Source organism: Nilaparvata lugens, chromosome 3, assembly GCF_014356525.2.
Source record: "Nilaparvata lugens isolate BPH chromosome 3, ASM1435652v1, whole genome shotgun sequence".
NCBI classification, from domain to species: Eukaryota; Metazoa; Arthropoda; class Insecta; order Hemiptera; family Delphacidae; genus Nilaparvata; species Nilaparvata lugens.
Window position 1 is genome coordinate 60,407,093 of NC_052506.1, and position 22,684 is coordinate 60,429,776.

Sequence of the window (22,684 nt, forward strand, 5' to 3'; positions counted from 1 at the left end):
TAGTCAAACTTCCTATATTGCAGTCACGAGGTAGTAAAAAGGACTGTTTGGGGGAATTAATTCTGAACATGCTAAATTTCTCGTGCAAATTATTCTGGCTTAAATACAAAAAGTTGTTTTTCTAGCCATACAGCTTTTTACAGGATTTTTCGAAAAAAATCCGAAAAACATCAATTTTTATTTAAAAAAATCGTAATACAAGGAACATTGTGAGCGCTGTTATCAGGTCTGGCTGCAACTGTCTACAACGTTGATGGAAAAATACATTTTCAAGATGTTCGATGTTTTTGAACGGGTAGTATTATAGTCCACTAAACAGCTGATTTATGATGAATAATTCTATAGTCTGATTTTCACTCTAATATTGACGCATGAATGAGGCTTCTTTTTCCTTTTATATTATCCTTGAAATGCAAAATTTCCAAAAACCTTGTATATACGTCGACGCGCAATTTAAAAAGGAACATACCTGTCAAATTTCATGAAAATCTATTACCGCGTTTCGCCGTAAATGCGCAAAATATAAACATTTAAACATTAAGAGAAATGCCAAACCGTCGACTTGAATCTTAGACCTAACTTCGCTCGGTCAATTACTAGATTAGCATAAAACATAATTTCGGGGTTTTCGAAAGTTTGACTAGTTTTTTAAATTGTTATTTACCAGCCCAGCTATTGAAGATTTTTTTTAAATTCTATTGGTTTAAAAAAATATGCGAGAATATTTATCTCTGACCGATGGCTGGATTTTTCGTAAATTTGAGAAAAGCGGAACTGAAAAATAACAATTTGGAGGTTTTTGGGGCATTTTAGGAAGCACAATATTTAGAAATAGAAATTTTTGAATGTAAGTTGTCCAATACCCCAGAATCATTACCGAAATTTCAGTTGTTTCGGAATTATTTAAAAATAGCTCAAGGTTCTCATTTTCTCTCAATCATTTCTCTCATCAAGACAATTGTATACAGATGAATTGATAAATAATAGCCCTGTCAGCGACAGACAACATACCCATACTGACTCTACAGTTCCTTCATATAATTCCTTCTTTCTATCCAATACAGATGAAAATGAAATATTCCACACCCTAAATTCCTTAAAAGCTAGTTCTTCTCCCGGTATGGACACCCTAACTTCTACTTGTCTCAAAAAAATTTCTCCATTTATCACTGAACCTTTGAAAAAAATAATTAATAAATGCTTTCAAATTGGCTATTTTCCAAAACAATTCAAAGTAGCTAAAATCGTTCCTATTCATAAATCAGGTGATCCAACTAATCCTACCAATTAGTTTACTTAATAATCTAGCGAAAGTTGTAGAAAAATTATTAAAAAATAGATTAGTGAGTTATTTGGACAAATTCAAAATTATTAATGTCAATCAGTATGGTTTTCAAGCTGAAAAATCAACAGAAGATGCTACATCTATACTTTTGGAATTGGTAACAGATAACTTCAATAACAAAAATAAAACGCTATCAACTTTTCTAGACCTGGCCAAAGCCTTTGATACTATCTCTCAGTCCAGGCTCTTGAAAAAAATGGAACATCTAGGAATTAGGGGGTTACCGCTAAGATTATTCCATTCCTACCTGTCTGATAGGTTTCAAATACTCACGATTAATAATAAAACTAGTATTAAGAAGCTCTCCGAGTATGGTCTTCCACAGGGAACAGTTCTGTCTCATATACTGTTTCAAATTTACATAAATTAAATGATCTACTTAAATTAAAAATAATAAATTGTAACATCATATCATTTGCAGATGACACCGCTTTGGTTTTCACAGATCGCACATGGGAGAACATGAAAATCACAGCTGAGAATGGTTTGAGGGTGGTACATTCTTGGCTGAATGAACATCTTCTAACTCTAAACACAGATAAAAGCGTCTTCATTACTTTCTCCCCAAACGCATCAACTCAACCACAGTCACTCAACATATTGATTAATATATCTTCTTTGTACGTGTGTGTGTGTGTGTGTGTGTGTGTGGTGTGTGTGTGTGTGTGTGTGTGTGTGTGTGTGAATGTAGAATCTGGAAATTGGCTCCTTGATGGTCTTTTTTTTACAATAAATTGAATATAAATGTGGTTTACTTATTCACTTCAAGATTTATAATAATATGTAGGAATGGAATGTATAGCAAACACTATAGTGGTCGTTTTTGTATTTTGTATACATTAGGATCTCTCTTTTTTTTTATTTTGTTCACTACAGTGATGAAGTATCACTACTATTAATCAGTATTGTTATATATATTTTTTCCAAGTTAATTTATTTTCTTCTCTTTACAATTATTTAAAATTTGTTATTTCAAATAAGTAGATATTGTTTGTTTTTTTTTCATATTGTTTGTAATATTTTTTTCTTTATTATATTATTTGTATTTTTTTTGTATTGTTATCCTGTAATAGAGAGTTAAGTGTAAGAGAGGGCCGACTGCGCCCTAACTTCGCTCTCTACGAAAATAAAGGCAGTAATTCAATTCAATTCAATTCAATACCATCAAAATCCATTTACTAAATTGCAACAGTGAAAACCTATGTTTTTGTCCGAAAATAAATAAAAAAGATAATGTTAAATATTTAGGTATAACAATTGATCCCTATCTAAGATGGAACACCCATATAGATAACATGTGTAAAAAACTAAGATTTCTTATTTAAAAATTTTTTCAAATCAAACAACTGAACAATGTAAACATAACAAAGCTGATATACTACTCATATGCACAATCGGTATTACAATACGGTATTCGGGCTTGGGGAGGTGCTTTGAATGCTCATTTTAACAAACTTTTTATTATTCAAAAGCACCTAATTAAAACTATCCTAGGTAAACCTCGTCTGTATCCAACTAAATATTTGTTCAATGAGTTTAAGGTATTAACAGTCCGTCAACTTCATATCAAAAACCTAATAATTTTCATTAAAAATAATAGACATCTTTTTCTTTTCCGTGATACAAATCTCAATTTGCGTCCTTCCAGAAAGAGATTTGAAAACATAAGAATGGATCTCAATGTTTGCAGAAGACAATACTTTTACATAGCAAATAAATTGATTAACAACATTCCAGATTACCTCATTGAACATATCAATGGTAGATCCGATAAATTGTTCAAAAGAAGATCTATTGAATGGATAATAACCACTAGAATAGAGGATAAAATTTTTGATTAAATCATATTATCTTTCTCTATCAAGGTATGTTTTGCTGGCACTCTTACATCTCTTTCTTTTTCTTTCTCTTTCCCTTTCTCCTTCTTCTCACTTCTTCATCTCTTTCATTTAATATTATGATATTGAATTTCTTATTATTTTTTGTTAATGTAATGTTGGCAACTCTCACCTGCGCACAGGATTTTCCTTGCAGGTGATTGGTTTCTTGTATTTTTGCTGTTCAAGTGAAATTTTTGAAATTATTGGTTTTGGAAGAAACAATAGTTTTTGAATTGAATTGAATTGATACAAAAAAAATTCAATGTTGAGTGTTAAAAAAAGTAAATGAAAATGAATTCCCGAAATAAACATTCATTTATTGTATATTGTGATTGTACTACAAAGGTTCCAATTACTGACAAACATACTGAAAATTATGTTCTCATTGCTTATTTTAATAAGGTTTCTAGAATCGTATAGATATTATAATGTAGCCGATTATTTGTCATTTTCACAATCAAGAGACCTTGTTGTTTAAAACTTCAAGAGTGTTGACGACGGTAAAAATTCATGACAAGTAAAATTTGACTGGAAAAAGGTATGCCTGTTGGCAGTCTGTTACGAGGACGGGATCTGGAACTATCTACAGCGGATAAACAGGCCCGCCACCGGCTCTACCCCACCTGCATCGAGTATCGAGATACCCTTCTTCAGGACAGCTTCAGTGATTATATTAATTATTTAATTATCTAATTAGAAAGCAAACCTTGTATAGTTATGTTATTAATTTTACTGTTAATTTTAATTCAAATCTCATTTTTTATCTTTCAATTCATTTTTTCCTCTCGATTGTGAAAGAAGATTCATGGCAAATAATTGGCTACATTACAATATAGATCATTGGATAGAAATATTTTCCTATTAGAATTCAGCAGTTAGTCAATATAGGTTTCGCAATAAAGATAAATTCAGAAGACGTACATAACTATGTTAAACTTATATTTATACGTTCACTCAAATAACAGAGACTATACAACTATTTGACATTGCTCACTAATTTGACTTCTACATCTGTTTTGGAGATTGATTTCGTCTTCTAATCGAGGTGCATCGTAGTGCTCATCAATGACTTCTCTTATTGTATTCTTAATGGAGTCCATGTCCTCTGCAGTCGCATGCTTTGCCGAAATCGGGAGAACTGCTGAGAAGTTTAGGACAACATTCGACTGCATTTCTTCACAAACTGTTGAATTATAGCCTGTAATGAATACATTTTTTATACTTTCAATAATTGCATTAATTCATTAAATTAAATTTCTACGTTTAAAAACCAGTATAAAGCTTACATGAAGCAGTAATACTATTAGTTCTAGGAAAGGTGGACCACTTGCATTTATCTTGGAACGAGGAACAAAAAATATTGTCTAGAATGAGGGTCGACCAGTCGCCCATAAAAAAAAATATACAGTGTTTTAGAAGTAGTGTCGAACATTTTAGGGTATTGTTCCTGGATGATAGGAGATTACAAAAAATGTCGTATTTGAAGTGTCCAAAACTCAGCGGTTATCCTTATATCTGCCATTTTGTTTTTTCACTTAGGAATTTTTATCTCAAGAACGAAATGTTGTATTGATCTGAAATTTGACATGGATGTTTATGCTATAAAAACTCAACTTTAAAAAATAAAATAAAATGTTTGATGTAAATTTTCAAAATGGCGATCATTTAAAATTTTTGATGGCAAATTCCACGAAAACCGTTCACTTTACAGAAAATTTACTAGAGATAAATAGTTGGCAAATTTTATCAAGATTTCAAGGATACCTTATTTATTAAGATTGGTCAAAGAATAACAGATAAATTAAATTATTTCGTACTTCATGCATTACTATGAACAAACAAGATCAACTGAAAAACATTGTAAAATCAGTTGGATGGCCATATGGAGCCATACCGAGTTTCAAAGCTTCATCTTAGATACAATTGGAATTAAAAATTTAATATTAATCTCTAAATGGTGAAAAGGTGTCATGCATGCAGTACGAAAAGAATCAATTTCTCTGTTATTCTTTGATCAATCTTAATAAATAAGGTATCCTTGAAATCTTGATAAAATTTGCCAACTTTTTTGTCTCTTGTAAATTTTCTATAAAGTGAAAGTTTTTCATGAAATTTGCCATCAAAAATTAAAATGGCTGCCATTTTGAAAATTTACATCGAAAATTTTTCATTTTATTTTTTAAAGTTGAGTTTTTATAGCATAAACATTCATGACCTTGAGATAGAAATTCATAAGTGAAAAAAACAGAATGGCAGCTATAAGGATAACCACTGAGTTTTGGACACTTCAAAATTTGAAAACAATACCTGACAATACCTACAATACCCTGAAATGTTCGACACTACTTCTGAAACACTCTGTATATATACTGTAAAATACAGTGTTTCAGAACTCCCAACCATGCTACCAATTATTCTAAGGTTTTGTTCCCGGGTATGAAGTATATCTACAATGGGAATACAAAATATCTACAAATTTATAAATTTTACTATTTATTACCATAGACCTAATTTCATGAAAGCTTTGTAATAAAGGACCTGTATTAAGGAATATTTGAAATAAAAATTACAATTCCTGTAATATCTGTTTCTTTAAAAGTATTATGAAATCCTTAAATCACCTATAAAATGTCTCCTGTATTATGACTTCTGACTGCTCATAGCATTAACAGAACTGAAATTTTTGGGTTGCTCCTAGATAATAGACCTTAAGTGAATTTGGCAAAGTTTAATTTTTTGGGTTTTTTTTTTTTTAGTTTTGTAATATGGAATAGTTGTAAAATGTATCACTGAATAGTTGAATAGTTATAATATTGATTATTTGTAATATATTTGTATCTATGAATATTTATCTATTTTTCATATGTATACATTTGTTTATTTGACAATTTATTTATTTATTCATTTATACATTTTATTTTCATTTTTTTTCTTGCCAAATTCACTTTTTTGGGAGAAGTGTGATGGAGATGGGTTCACCTCAGGGGAATACGAGCTGTTTACAATGGTGACCTTGACGCCAAGTCGCTGACCATCAGTCTGGCCACCATTGTTGAAAAGGGAGTGGCTTTTTGGTTTGAACTGATCGTGGTATCTCGTACATCTGTCTTACTGATGTACGCCACGACGTTGATGCTGTCATGAAGTTTTCTTGAAGTGAGCTGAATGAAGTCAATCAGTTGGGGAGTGGAGACATATTCATAGAGTAGCCTATTGTTCACTGTGTAGTGAAAGTTGCAGATGGTTCTTATGAGTTTGTTTTGAAGGCCAAATAGTCGTTTTCTATTGGTCTTCGATAAGTATGGGAACCAGACAGGGGCGGCATAGGTCATGTATGCCCTGATGATAGCTGTGAATATGAGCAGCCGAAACTTCAGGGGGAAAGAGGGGGTGATAAAAAGAGGGAATAGTTGTCCAAACAGCACACGACAGTGTTGTATTTTCACTTCAATGTGTTGTTTGAAGGTAAGGTTTCTGTCCAGAGTAACACCTAGATACTTGACGGTGGGGGACCATGGCAGGGCGTGGCCATGGATTGTGAGAATGGGAGGAAGTTTACATTTTCTGGAAAAGGCGACAGCCACGCATTTATCTCTACCTTCCAGGATGAACACCAGGATGTGAGCAGTTTCTACTGCTCTTGAACATTCCTGGCCGCCCTCTCGAGATTCATGTTGCTGGAGTGGAAAGTGGTGTCGTCTGCAAAGGGACTGGTTTCAACTGAAGGTAGAGCTGGCATGTCGTTGATGAAAAGGGAGTAGAGAATAAGACCAAGCACAGATCCTTGGGGGACACCTGCTGTTGATGGGGTGAGAGCTGAAGAAGCTATTGAAGAGGGGTACGGATTTGGACTTGAAAATACCTATTAGTAAGGTATGACTTGAAGAGTCTGACTGTTGGGGGTGGAAAGACAGATGAAAGTTTATAGAGGAGTCCATCCAGCCACACAGTGTCAAAGGCTGCTTTGAAGTCTATAAAGACTGCAGCCACGTGCTCTTCCTTGTTGAAAGAGTCTGATAATTGAGAGCAGAATTTCATTAGTTGCAGAGTTGTTGAACAACTTCTGAGTGAATGTTGTGAGTGAATGACTTGTGAGTGAATGACTTGTGAGTGAATGTTGGTACTTCTAGTGAGCACCCCGGACAGGAGAACACGTTCGCTGATATGTCAGCTGTTCTATTGAAAGCATTGGAAAGTCAAGAGAAACAGTTCAAGCTGCATTGAGTTATTGATTGAACTATTGTATTATTGAACAATACTATTCCCTTTATCTCTAGAGCTGCCTTTTGTCTATTTTTACATTTTTATATTTACAAATCTATTCAATAATGAATATTTCAACCGAATAATCGATACTCGTAAAACTTTTATGGTGTTTTAAACAAGAATAAAATATATCCGATTTACAGGTCCTGTAATACAAGCAACATTCTTTATAAAACAAATTACAGTACACCACTTCTAAAATGTTCCTGTAATACAGATGAATCATCTGTAAATTGTTTTACAGATTAGTTGTAAGATTTTATGAAACACACAATTGTAATTTTAACTAATACAACAGGGAAGTTGCCTATAATATTACAGGTTACAAGTTTTATGAAATAGGCCCCAGATCTAGGTTCTGATCTAGAATTTTTTCCCTTTTGCATTGATTTTTAATATAAATCAAACAACTACCAATAGTCCAGTCACTATATACATTGGTGCATGCAATTTATATTGTAGTTCTGATTTTTTAATATATCATTTGGGTACATAAGAGAAGTCCAGAACCAATTTCTTCATGCAAAATTTCCTCGTGCTAGATACAGAGTGGCCCAAAAACCTTGTATTTTCGGCTCATTTTCCTGTTTTCAGCTATTTCTGCCAAATCTCTTAATCGGACAGAAAAATTTGCTCTCGCCTTTTTTCTAGAACATGAAATTCGGAATGAAATGAGTAACTCTCGGAACTCTCTATCTCCAATGAGTACTGAGTTATGATTTATCAAAAATGAGTGAAATTTGAAGAAAAAATCAATTTTGATGAATTTTAGTTTTTGATCAACAGTATCTTTCGATTGTTACCATTTAGATGTATAATTCAAAATCCCTCTGGGCGAATTTTTGTGTTCTACAATCTGAGATCAGGTAGAGCGCTCTATCTCATATAGATTTCCAGGTACACCTGACAACAATGCTCTTTGTATTGTGAAAACACCTAATTTTCAGCTTCAACCATCATCAACAACTACATTGCACTCACATTGATATTTCGAACAATCATATAAATTCATGACATTATGTTCTATGAGAATCACCCGTTAGATGCACTTCATTTCAGTATTTCCTAGTGGAGAGGTGCTCATAAGGACACCTCAAGGATCAAAATTTCAAACACTTATAACTTCTGACACAATGCTCAGATTTCATCGTGCTACACTTCATTCTTCTCGGCTCGTCAAGGCGGTCCAAAATCATGCATCATAAGTCAAATTCGGTCGAAAAGTGGAAGATTTATTGTTGATAATCGCCATTTTTGAAATCTTCTGTAACTTTCGAATGGTTTTGGAAATTAAAGTATTATTTATTGGAGTGGATAGAAGGGGACAATTTTCACATCCTCACTAGATACGGGACACTCTGTATCAAGGAAATTTTGCATGAAGAAATTGGTTCTGGACTTCTCTTATGTACCCAAATGATATATTAAAAAATCAGAACTACAATATAAATTGCAAGCACACCCCCTTTTTTATGTCTATATTGACTGGACTACAAGCTCATGAACAGAATAGTTTTCCTTCTAAATCGAAAATAAGCTTAAAATTGTAAATTTTATAAATAAAAATGTAATCTTATGAATCAAAACAGAATTTTTGTCCCAAATTTAAACTAATTAATCATTCTTCATATGAGTTACTTCTCTATTACAATCTACTTCTCAATCCATGAATCTCAGAAATATTATTCTTGCATTCTAATGAGTAATGCTGTACGAAATTCAATTCAAAGTTTAATGTATGAAACTGTGTAAGTTAGTCGGTTGTCTTGAATTTACAATATTTCCTTTGATATTTCTTCAGTAATCATTGAGCATTGAGAAGTACCAAGGTCTTAATCGCTGTATTAATAGCAATAAATGAATTGAAAGTGCACCAGAAAGTGCTACTTGGGGTACATGAAGGCCAATTAAAAATGAAATAAAAATGTACCTGCTAGATTGTGTATTCTATCTTCTATTTCTTTGTATGTCCTTTGTGAATCCTCTTTATCCATTTTGTTCACTAAAAGGACGCATGGTTTGTAGACTAGGTCGGGATTATACAATTCCAATTCCTGAAAAAGATTATCGAGAAGTTTAATTGATTCAGACAATGGAAGTTTACTATTCACTAACCTATATGACAGACCTTACTGCCGACCTATTGAGGACTGAAACTAGAGAATATACTGATTTTCAAAATCTAAAATACCTATTAAACATAAAAGAGGAGACCCTCACACTACAAAAATATGAGACATGAGGCAAAATTGTATGTCCAGTGTGTACACATACATCTTGAAGTCGCTTGTTCCCGCAGATAATTTTTCATATATTAGCCGTTTTAAAAATTGGTGGTGTTGAAAAGGATTTAACTTGATTGGTTTGATGGAATTGAAATTATTGCAATATTAAAGTTCAAAGAAGTTGTTAGTTTACAGGTGTTATGATATCCTTTCAACGGGCAGCTGAGAGGACGGCACTTAACTAACCTTACTGTTTCAATACGATGCTGACTGCTGATATGATCACTTCCTCCATTTTGATATTAGATTTGAGAGCATTCATTCTTCTACTAGTTTTATACCAAGTGAAAACATAAAAACTTCTGGAAGAATATAGTTGTTCACAATGCATTGAAGTGACAGTAGCATTAATAGTGCATTGATGGCCATTCACTGTAATCCATTGCTTATATTGATTCGACTGAAAGTTTTAACATGCCAACTCCATTTCAGAAAGAGAGAGAAAGAGCTAAAGAAGGGAATGGTTGAATAGCATTCAGTAAGAAGGAAATATCAGCAAAACAACTTTTCATAATATATTTTTCAATTGGGAATTTACCAATTAATTTTTATTATCTGTTTCACATATAATAATGAATTTTTCCATGAAGCATAAAGGTACGTTTGTTGTAGATTGTAAAAGGAACTGATTTTTTGATGTATTAAGCATCCAGATCCTGCAATGATTTGTGAAATCAAACCACCTACAGGAAGCGTCACCAGCACACTATCCATACTTTTGAAGAATGTTTCAATGACAAAACTTTAATGCTCACCTGACTATGGTGACAGCTACCTGGAATGGTAAGATTTGCCCCACAATGGCACAAGTCAACACTACTAGGTGCAGTCTCTCGTGAATTTTGAAACAGAGTTTATTCTGCCCCACCTGGTAAAGATGGTTCAGTCCCGAGGAAAAGCTTGGCTGCCCTTGAGCCGTTGCAATTTCAACCTTTTTTTGTGGCTGAACAATCTATGGTTCAGGGGAATTTGAAGGGTACCTAACTTCTTGAAAAACAATAACTTTAAAAACAATTAAATTTTGTCTTCAATAATTATAAAGGCGAGCACACAAACGTCTGCTGGCAGAACGAGATGACATCCCACTCCAGGTGTTTGAATGTTAAAACGGATACTGACGTTTGTGTGTCACCATATGTCTGCACGCTGACGTTAATTTTTTTTCGTCTTTCTGCATATGTCTGTCTACTGCTGTGTGCGTTCGCCTTGAGAAGTTATTGTTTTTTGAGAAGTAAAAGTGGTTCTATACTATATAAGAATACTAAACAGTGTCCCACGAAAGGTGTATAGATTTTACATGAAATTTGCAACAAAGAATGTCCAGTAAAAGTTTCTTATATTGACCTCAGTATTCGAGATATATGGACTTATCGATATTTTTTTAAAAATGTCAATAACTAGAAAACTATCCGTCTAAATCCAATTCTGAGGATATGGTTGGAAAGAGGAAGTTTCCAATAAGATTCATATAATTTGTTGTTTTTTTTACGTTTTTGAACTTTTTATTATGAACGCTCAAAGTTGAAAAAGTACATTCGTCGAGTTCAAATCCGAATTTCAAACAGAACGCTCATAAAAAGTTCAAAAACGTCAAACAAAGCAACAAATTATAAGAACCTCATTAGAAATTTCTTTCTCTCTCCAACCATATCCTTAGGATTAGATTTCGAAAACTAAGGTCGATTAAGAAACTTTTACTGGACATTTTTCGTAGCGAATTTCATGTAGAATGTATGGTCTTCGGCTGTTGTACCTTTCGTGGGTTATGTTGTATCTAATGATTGGAAAGCAGCAGTGGGTACCTTGTTGAGAAGGAGTATGTTTTGAAGACAGGAGCGCGCGGTGTGGAGCGGACTGAGCTGGAAACCGTCGATGTCGACCACGAGGAGGAGGAGGAGGGTGCGCTGCACGTGCCGCAGGAAGCGGTGGCCCATGCCGTAGTTGCGGTGAGCCCCCTCCACCAGGCCGGGCAGGTCGGCCACCGAGATCTGCCGACCGTCCTCCAACTCCATCACGCCTATGTTCGGCCTCACCGTCGTGACTGCAATCACAAGTGCCGCAATTAGCAATTGAGTTCAACGCCTCACACTTATGGGCCATTGATTCTATAGGTTTAATACAATCTATAGGTATAATGGTCAATAGATTTATCCTAGGAACCGGGTCTTGATGTAATATCGAAAAAACATATTTCAAGTACAAGACAAAGAAGCAGCTCTAAAATCAACAAACAGCCCACATTATAAAAGATTAAACCCTCAATGTAATATTGATACAGAAACGGCTGGCTGATAATATTATTGACAAGGCTGGCGGGTTGAAGTATCAGGTGCTCTAGACCCAGGTGTTATCTCTTCTGCAAGTCATTCATATTTTCAGCTCCTAGATATTATAATGCTTTTCTCATCACTCTCAAACAGGCTGCATCAGTAACATTATTCGAAACTTGAGGAAACTTCAAGCTTGGATTCTGAATCTCGAATACATAGAAAGCATATTCCATATTATTATCTAGAAATCAGATAGGTTTTTGAAATAAAAAGTTATCATAACCTGTACCTGAACTTGTAATTAGCCCTCAACTTTGTCACCTCTACAATATTATTTATTTTAATTTTCAATAAGTTTATTCAAAATGGTTTAACCCTATTTTTCTATACAACCCCTAGTATTTTATTTTTACCTGTCTACGTACGACTCCCTCCAGCGTACCACAAGTTAATATTATGTGATGAATAGGTTTTTTCGTGATTTCGTAGTAATTATAAACTGTTTTGTTTATAAAATATTGTATTACTATTGTTTATTCTGTGTACTATATTTTACATAATTTTGTGGACTGTTTCTTTTCGAAGAGAATAAATTTTCATTTGATTGTCACATTCAACTTGAGTCCAAAAAACATACCAATGATAATGATTATAATAATTAAGAAAAAATATATAATATAGTATAAAGTAAAATGAACCATATTTTTTACTCCAGCTGCAGTTTAATCGTCAATGATAAGTTTCAAATTGTCATTGATTGTTGTCAGTGTAATTGCCAGTGTTTCTTGCTCACTAAATTAGAGCAAGTACATGGTTTCAAGGCTATTTCAGTGAAAAATGGTGTTGGCTGAATTATGAACTTCAATACATTACTTCACAATAAGCTGTATACATGTCCATTTCCTATTAGTCCAGTCAATATAGACATAAAAAAGGGGGTGTGCTTGCAATTTATATTGTAGTTCTGATTTTCTAATATATTATTTGGATACATGAGAGAAGTCCAAAACCAATTTCTTCATGCAAAATTTCCTTGATACAGAGTGTCCCGTATCTAGTGAGGATGTGAAAATTGTCCCCTTCTATCCACTCCAATAAATAATACTTTAATTTCCAAAACCATTCGAAAGTTACAGAAGATTTCAAAAATGGCGATTATCAACAATAAATCTTCCACTTTTCGACCGAATTTGACTTATGATGCATGATTTTGGACCGCCTTGACGAGCCGAGAAGAATGAAGTGTAGCACGATGAAATCTTGCTAAAATCTATGAAGTTTGTACAAAGGAAGGATATATGCGCACATATCTTGTGCCGTCAGATTACAGTACGCTTTTCCTTGCGCCTTTTAAGAAGTTCGTCCGCATATATCCTTCCTTTGTACAAACTTCTCAATAATGCCCGCTGACCACTGATTGCCAAATTTTCTCAATCGATGCGCAACGCTGATCACTTCAGCACTGATTATGACTCCCAGCTCCTTACAAACATTTAAAACCAAATTCTCCGCATTTTCCCCCTGAGACTCCGGAATACCGAAAACTTCAACTGTGTTACGCCTTGAATATTGTTCCTGGTCCTCGACCTGAGCATCAAGCTCTGCTAACTTTTTTTCAAAAGTTCGTTTTCTTTTTGTAGCTGCTGGATAATTTCATTTTGCTTTTTAATAAGTTCATCCTGTCTTCCTAAAATCTCGTTGTAGTTCGTCAGTTTATTTTTACACTCATCCACTGATGATAAAAGGTCTTCATAGTTGTGCTTTTAGCTCGCAATAATATCCTTTTTCAACTTAGATAACACCTGATCCAAATGGGTGACAGTCAGTTGAGTAGTAGATCAATAGTCAGATCACTCTTTACAATATCATTATTTGTTCTAACCGGAGTCGAGCACGCACTACCACGCGATAAACGGAACTTTGTAGTGCATGTGCCACACATCTAAGATTAATCACTCAGCGAATCAATCTCCGTTGCTGTTCACATAGTTTCCGTGAAAAAAGTTAGCACACTTTTTGCACCCAATCTTGTCTCTCATGATTTAAGTTTACCCAATCACTACCTATTCAAGAATGTCATTCTTGTCCTTTTCTGCTCTAACTACGCTCAGTTGGCAAATTCCGCACAGAGACATACTCGCTATTTAGTTAAAAAAAAATTAATTCAATGAGACTTTTATAATATTCCTCCAAAAACGTTTGAATTCAACAATAATTTCTAAATTCACTCAATATAAGTTTAGATCACTTCTCGGTTATGCAGCACAGTTATAAAGCTCCTATCCAATTCCAAAATATCTCATTGCAACTGTAATCGGAACGATAAGAAGAAGCACCATTTGACTGCTGTCGCCTGACTGAAAGAATGAAATAATAAATATAAATTCTTTCGAATTACTGTTATAATATAGAGTGTGGTAAGCATTTTTGTCAGGTGTATACCTGGAAATCTATATGAGATAGAGCGCTCTACCTAGTCTCAGATTGTAGAGCACAAATTTACGCCCAGAGGGATTTTGAATTTTACATTTAGATTGTGACAATCGGGATATATTGTTGATCAAATACTAAATATCATCAAGAATGATTTTTTTTCTTAAAATTTCACTCATTTTTGAAAAATCATAACTCAGTACTCATTGGAGATAAAGAGTTCCGAATGATCTTATTCATTCAGAATTTTATAATCTTAAAAAAAGGTAAGAGCAAACTTTTCTGTTCGATCACTGGATTTGGCGGAAATAGTTGAAAACTGGAAAATGAACCAAAAATACAAGGTTTTTGGGCTACACTGTATATAGCACATGGAAATTTGGCATGAAGAATTTGGTTCTGGACTTCTCTCATGTATCCAAATTATATACTGGAAGATAGAACTACAATATAAATTGCAAGCACCAATTCATATAGTGACTGGACTACTATTGGTTCAGGCAACCAAATCGAACTTGGATCATGATCGTTCTCAAGCAACCAACCAAGTCGTACTTCCGCATAAGCGATTCTCGCCGAATACGAAAATATTCAAATTCAAATTTATTTCATAAAATTGGAAACAATACCATAAATACAATATAAATTGCAAGCACCAATGTTTATAGTGACTGGACTATATTATTTATGACTCTTTTTAATGTACAATAAATGCTCTATCTCTAACAGTTTTAAAAACTATGCAACGAAAAACGAACTTTGCAAAATAACGCCGACTTTTCCCTTCACCACGTATCGGGTCTCATGCGGAAGCATTTTCTTCGAATTTTTGATAACGGTGGCATTCTTCATCCTATATGCTTTAGCATTGTGATTGTAATTGGATAAGTATTTTATTCCACGAAAATTTACCAGTTGCAATTAAAAACTGAGGCAGTATTTAAAAACTATTGTCAAGTCCTACTAGTTTGTGTGTAGCAGATTCGCACTGGAATCGTTTAGATTGTTCCCTACTATAGTCCAGTCAATATAGACATGAAAAAGGAGTGTACTTGCAATTTATATTGTAGTTCTAATTTTTTAATATATTATTTGGATACATTAGAGAAGTCCAGAGCCAATTTCTTCATGCAAAATTGCCTTGTGCTATAAACAGGATAGCCCAAAAACGTCGTATTTTCGTACATTTTCCAGTTTTCAGCTATTTCCGCCATATCCAGTAATCGGACAGAAAAATTCGCTCCCATCTTTTTTTTAGATTATAAAGCCGGGTTCATAATGAACATGTTCGACAAACAAGTTTGTTGGAACAGTTTGGGCAAATTTTATTATGTTTGACAAAAAATGTTTGCCGTGGACGCGTCAACAAACAAAATATCTGTAAGCGGCCGCGGCTACACAAGCAAGGCGACGACGACGGTACACCAGAATTTCGTTCATGCTATCGTTCCAATGGCTCGGCACTGACTGAGGCACTCAAGCTTTTTATGTTTTACAGGAAACACTGAAAATGTTTGGAAAAATAGTAATTTTTGTTTGACAAACAATGATTGTCCAAACTTTTTAAAATGTTTGTCCCTGAGCCCCTCAACAAACATGTTTGCCGAGCATGTAGGCTATGTCGAACATTTGATCAGTGTGGACTCGGCTTTAAATTCTGAATGGAATGAGATCATTTGGAGCTATCTATCTCCAATGAGTGGTGAGTTATGATTTTTCAAAAATGAGCAAACATTTTAAAAAATCAATTTTGATGAATTTTAGTTGTTGATAAACAATATCTTCCGATTGTTGCAATTTAGATGTTCGATTAAAAATTCCTCTGGGCGTAATTTTGTGCTCTACAATCTGAGACCAAGTAGAGCGCTCTATCTCATATAGATCTCATATGCATCGCTAACCGCAGAAAGGAAACATGTCCAACTTCTTCGAAAAAATTCAATAAATCAACTATTTAATGTGAGATACATAGTTTACTGTAGAAAGGAAACATGTCCAACTGAAAGCATTGTAATGGCGACGTTTTGAATATATCGTTTACTGCAGGTTTAGGTTTAGGTTTTATCAAGTTTTTTGTCTCTCCTGTAAAATTATGAAAACTGGACATGTTGCCTTTCAGCGGTTAGCGATTCATATAGATTTTCAGATACACTAGACAACAATGCCCCTTGTATTGCCAAAAACACCTGATTTTTAGCTTCAACCATCATCACCAACTACATTGTCCTCACATTGATAATATTCGCCCAACAATATAAGTTCACTAGATCATGATAAGAATTACCAGTTACATGCACTTCATTTCAGTATTTCCTAGTGGAGAGGCGCGCATAAAGACACCTCAATTGATCAAAATCGTAAAATATTGATCAAAAATTATTTTTGATTAATTAAATTAAAATAACTCAGTACTCATTGGAGATAAAGAATTCTAAATGATATCATTTCATTCAGAATTTTATAATCTAAAAAAAGGCGAGAGCGGATTTTTCTGTTCGATTACTGGATTTGGTGGAAATAGCTGAAAACTGGAAAATGAACCGAAAATACGAGGTTTTTGGGCCACCTTGTATATAGCACAAGGAAATTTTGCATGAAGAAATTGGTTTTGGACTTCTCTCATGTATCCAAATTATATATTAAAAATCAGAACTACAATATAAATTGCAAGCACCAATTCATATAGTGACTGGACTACTATTGGTTCAGGCAACCAAATCGAACTTGGATCATGATCGTTCTTAAGTAACCAAGTCGCACTTCCGCATAAGCGACTCTCGCCGAATACGAAAATATTCAAATTCAAGTTTATTTCATAAAATTGAAAACAATACCACAAATACAATGTATGAATCATAAAAATAGTAGATAAGCAAGAAATACATATTAATATTTCAATCAACACATAGATTCTAAACTAAAAATAACTCGTTTTCAATCTGACAATGCCAGCAAAACCAAGTCTGTGCGCTGGCATCGGTGCATACTACACACAGGAAAAATGTAAAAAACGTTTCTGTTCACAAAAAGAAAAATGTTCGAGAGCGAGAGAAGAAGGAAAGAGAAAGAAGGATAAAAGGAGAAAGAAGGATGAAAGGAGAAAGAGAAAGAAATAAAATTTTGTAAACTATATATACAGAAGTTTTCAATTACTACAAGATATTATTGAATTCACCCTGCAATTTTATCAAATCCTCTATTACTTGCAAAGTTGACTTTAAGATCCTGTTCATGAGAAAATTTTTCGGTATACAATTGATTAATTTATGGCATAATATGGTCAAATTGCCTCCTACACACAGTTAGGTCCGTTCATGGTACAGAAAAATGGTAGGCGAACGAAAACTGCACTTTTTTACATGAGCTGTATACAGATTTTTATTTTTATTCAGGTACACAATTGAATTCTTTACAAAAATTTGCCTATTTTTAAGTACTTTGAACTATACAGTACAGTACTCTGAGCTATATAGTATAATAGAGAGCTGGATTAGCGTGTTTGTTTGCCAAGTGCAGCCCTGATAATGTGACTCTGGATCACTTCTATCTTTCTGAGATGGGTCTCCATACTCTTATCCCATATTGGAAGATGGCCTCCTGAGCATAAGCATAGTATATACCATTTTAATAATTTTGATTTCGTTCAACTTGCTCAATTTATAAAATTCACGAATGATGTATTTAATTTTGCTACGGGTGTTGTTAATGTGGATATTGCATTGTGAATATCCATCTAGATATACTCCTAAATACTTGAATGCACTGACTCTAGCCAATGCTGGGCAGCCACAGCCAAGGGGAGAACTACTGTTAACTGCATAATCATTATCAACACATTCGGAAGAGTGGATATTTATTTTTTCACACAAATTACTTGCAGGAATTGATTTAGCCGACGGGGAGAAAACCATAAAAACACTTTTTTTATTGATGAGTAAGATGTGCTGGTCAAACCACGATTTGACCACTTTGAGTCCAGACTCAGCCAAAGCCCTCACCTCGGGCCAACCTGTGCCTGTGAAAACCAAGGCAGTGTCATCTGCAAAAGCTATAGTTCTACACCCAGGTATGTCAAGTTTAAGCAATCCATTAAAATAAATAAGGAATAATATACACGAAAGGTCAGTTCCCTATGGCAAACCGAAATTAGTTGAAAATTTTGTATTTGTTTTAACATTTAATGTCAGAACTTGAATTCTATTCCACTAAATAGCTTTTGAAAAATTCTAGAACAATACCCCGTAAACCTATATTTTCCATTTTCTGCAAAAGCGACTCATGTGGCATTGTATCAAAGGCCGTGGCCAAATCTAGGAACATTGCCAATGATTTCCTACCTCCACTGAAATTAGAAGTTATAATACCCACCAGTTCAGTCACTGCATTCTCAGTACTCTTGCCCTTTTGAAATCCAAATTGATTTGATTGAGATTTGTTTTGTATAACTAAGCAATCCACCAAACGCTTTTTCATAATCCTTTCAAATACCTTAGACAAGTTACTAATCAATCTAATGGAACGATAGTTTTCTGGAGCAGACATCACCAAACTTGAGTAATGGAATTTGCAGTCTTGAAATGTGAAGGAAAACATCCCACTTCATAACATTTGTTGAATAGGTCTGACAGAGGCTGAGCTATTACTGTAGCAATATTCTTCAAACAAATTCAATTTCGATTTCGTATCTTTGAAAGAAATGTTACTAGGAGAATAGTGGGCCATTTACGAAAATGGAATTTGGTGGAGAAAAAGTAGCGGGAGAGAAGACATCGTCCGAATTATTAAAGCTCTCAAGTTGGAGCACTTGGTGAGAATGGATGATGAAAGGATTGCCAAGTGTATAATGGAGGGAAAGAATATACAATAGAAGAAGAAAAGGAAGGCCAAGGAATAGATGGACAGATGATGTAGAGCAGGATTTGAGAACGCTTGGAATTCGTAACTGGAAAAGGCAAGCAGTGGATCGGGAGAGATTGATTGATTGATTTATGATTTATGATTGATTGATTTATGTAGATTACAATATATACTGGCTTTTACACTTATATACAATAGCTTACAATACAGCAAAATTATAGATTAATTTACATAATATAGACTAAGAAAATAATATTGTTATGCATCTACATGAATTGGCGGAGGTTTGGACATATCAATGTCCATTCTTTGGAAAGAATATTCGAAATATCCTTCCCTCTAACTCTCTACCAAAATTAGATGGAGAAGCTTTGAGAGGGAGGCCAAGGGTTGTAGCGACCTGTTGATTTAAGGAGTAAGTAAGTTATTGTTTCAATTATTTCTTCCTGGTTTGTAGGGTACATGAAAAATGAATTTGGAATACGGCAGTTCACGTCAAGTCAAGCAGGATGTCGTGGTTCTGAATCTGAGGTAAGAATTTGTTTGCTTAGTTCTTCCCAACATTTGCAAAGTGCTTATTTTGCTTAGATCGTTTGATGTCCAACATTTCTTCAATAGAGTGCCAAATTTTTTATTGTTTCCCTGACAGGATGAAATTTCGTTTTTAAAATAATTTATGTTCGTTTCTTTGTAACTTTGTAACTAAATATTGGGTTTTCTGTTATTTTACAAGTTTTTGGATGAATAATATATATTTAAATTGATACTGACAAGGATAGGAGGCGATTTTGGGCTTGGCTCTGGAAAGAGCCGCTAGCAGCGTGGACTTGCCGGCGTTGGGGAAGCCGACCAGACCGACGTCAGCGATGAGCTTGAGGTCAAGGGTGAGGTCGAAGCTCTCGCCCCTCGTCGAGCTGAAGCCTGTCTCCAGGCGGCCGCCCAACCCTCCTTTCGCCACCAACATGCTTCCGCCCACTTTGTCCAGATCACCTAAATCCAGCAAACGGCATGGCTTTAATATACAGCACATCAGAACACAGAGTGGCTTCAATATACGGTATTCACGGTTAACTCTAACAGGGTGACACAATTTTCTAGGAAATCTTGAGGTTTTAATTACAATTTTTCATCACAACATCATTGTCTGAGAATATTCCCATTTGATAGGTGAATTGTCAACGCTGACCATTTAGGAAGAATGAATACTTTATTTTAAAAACTTTATCAAATTTTATTCACATAAATACAAGAAAATTTCCATAAGAGAAATGAAGTATGAATAGGCTCCCCACTTGGATGACAAGTCCGTGTGCGGGGAGGAGTCATAGCAAACAATAGCCTACTTATTTCATAGTAATTATGTATCACATATAAACAATATGAAGAGAATAAACTATTTATGTACGGTAGTTAAAAATATAATAGGTAAATTGAAATATAAAAAATGAAATATAGCCTTCAAGTAAAAGTTTGGATTGATTTTAATGAAAAAAATTTCATTAAGAATTCTATTTGACAGTAATCAGGGGTTTATTCAGATTAAAAATAACAGAGAAATGAGAATAACATTAAAAAAAAGAAAAAATTAACCAAAAAGTGGAAGATATTATAAAGAAAATAATGGAAGATAAATAATTTTCTTCTTTATGAGTTTGTAATTATTTTTAATTTATAGGTGAGCAAGTCGATTTAGGATGAATTGGGTTAAAATAAATGTGTAATTAAAAAGCGTATGATAATGTATATCTTTTAAATGGAATATACAATATAATAAATTGTCAACAAGTTTCAATCTTGGAAAAATAGTCCAAGTTATCAAAATATATATTTAATATTTTAATCAACTATTTAACTTGAATATTCAAATTCAAATTTATTCACTCGAAATTCATACAAAATATTAACAAAAGTATAACACGACAAGTTACAAGTGAACAAGATACTACTCACAAAAAGTACAGTATGTTACTGGACTTTGTCCGCGAATAGGAGTCAGATACAAAGTGTTATAAGTAAGATTATTTATTTTATAAATTGATATAGTTTAAGATTTAGTAGGTCTAGGAAAAGGAGTTGGGAAGAAGAGAGATTTAGAATTTAAGTATGATGTAATGAAGATGAAATGAAGATGATTGAGTGCAAGCTCGCACATACATACAAAACAAACATTTTTAGTATCATTTACCATTATAAATTACACCCATTTGTAGAGAAAGAGCGATAATACCTATCAATCTACAGAGAAATAATATAATTAAAATAACAATCAATTCCATAGTGTAGTATAATTCAACAGAAAGACAGTTATTAGTGACATCATCGAGACAAAAACGTATCACACAGAATAAATTGATGGACTATGTAGTAGTCAATACAAGGTTGACTTGATTTGTGGATATATATTGAAACTTATTAACTTAAAACCTTAAAGAAGCCTTCCACCTCGACTGGCGAATGAAGCCATAGCCAAAGCTTAGTTTTATTCATGAAGTGTTTATGGGTGTTTATTCTTCTCAAATCAGGTGGTAGTAAGTTATAAAATTTCGGAGCAAGAAAAAGAAAACACCTCTGGAACGTGGTACAGTTCGATTTTGGAAGCCTAACAATCATTTGAGTAGTTTGCCGTGTTACAACAGAAATTTCATCATCATTGTTATATACTGAAACAGATCTGTTACCACTTAATTGATAAAATAAAGATAGAACCTTCAGCACATAAGTGTGTCTCAGTGGTAGAATATTCAATGCTTTGAAAATTGGAAATGTATGTGACCTCCTATTAACTCCCTGTATAATCCTTATTACAGACTTCTGTAGCACTACAAGCCTTTTATAATGAGAAACAAAAGTGGATGCCCAACAGGAAATTCCGTAAACAAGCTTAGAATGAAAAAATGCATAGTACATAATCCGTAGAAAATGTTTAGGGAAAAACTGCTTCAAGTGATAAAATCTTCTTATCAAGAACATGAAATACATCTTTATTTTCTTTATGTGGGAGTCCCAAGTTAATTTATAATCAAGAATCAAACCTAAGTATTTTATTGTATCAGATTGATTTATCTCATCACAGCTACATGACACACTATTACAACCAATTTTATGATATTTTAGAGAAACTGGAAAACTGAAAGGAGCTGATAAGGAGAAATTTATATATTTAGTTTCAGATGCATTTAGTGCTAATTTATTATATTGGAACCAACAACACAAGTCATTAAGATCCATCTGCATCATTTCTTGCAATTTTATCTCACTGTCAGAAGAATATGCTAACGCAGTATCATCTGCAAAAGAAGTTAAAGAGCCTTGAAAGTTATGGGAAAAGAGATCATTTAAGTAAATCAA

The 22,684-nt window shown here is 33.8% G+C and overlaps 1 protein-coding gene across 1 annotated transcript in view; it reads right to left on the reverse strand.

Annotated features, from left to right (window-relative positions):
* Positions 1 to 3,521: 3,521 nt before the first annotated feature.
* Positions 3,522 to 22,684, reverse strand: part of LOC111047793 (GTP-binding protein 10 homolog) — a 46,162-nt gene continuing 26,999 nt past the window's right edge. The window contains exons 4-7 of the mRNA XM_039424264.1: positions 20,108 to 20,326; positions 11,579 to 11,817; positions 9,422 to 9,545; positions 3,522 to 4,423 (exon numbers count right to left, since the gene is read on the reverse strand). Of these exons, the coding sequence (XP_039280198.1) occupies positions 4,194 to 4,423; positions 9,422 to 9,545; positions 11,579 to 11,817; positions 20,108 to 20,326 (812 nt within the window). The 3' untranslated portion in view covers positions 3,522 to 4,193. The remainder of the gene's footprint in view (positions 4,424 to 9,421; positions 9,546 to 11,578; positions 11,818 to 20,107; positions 20,327 to 22,684) is intronic.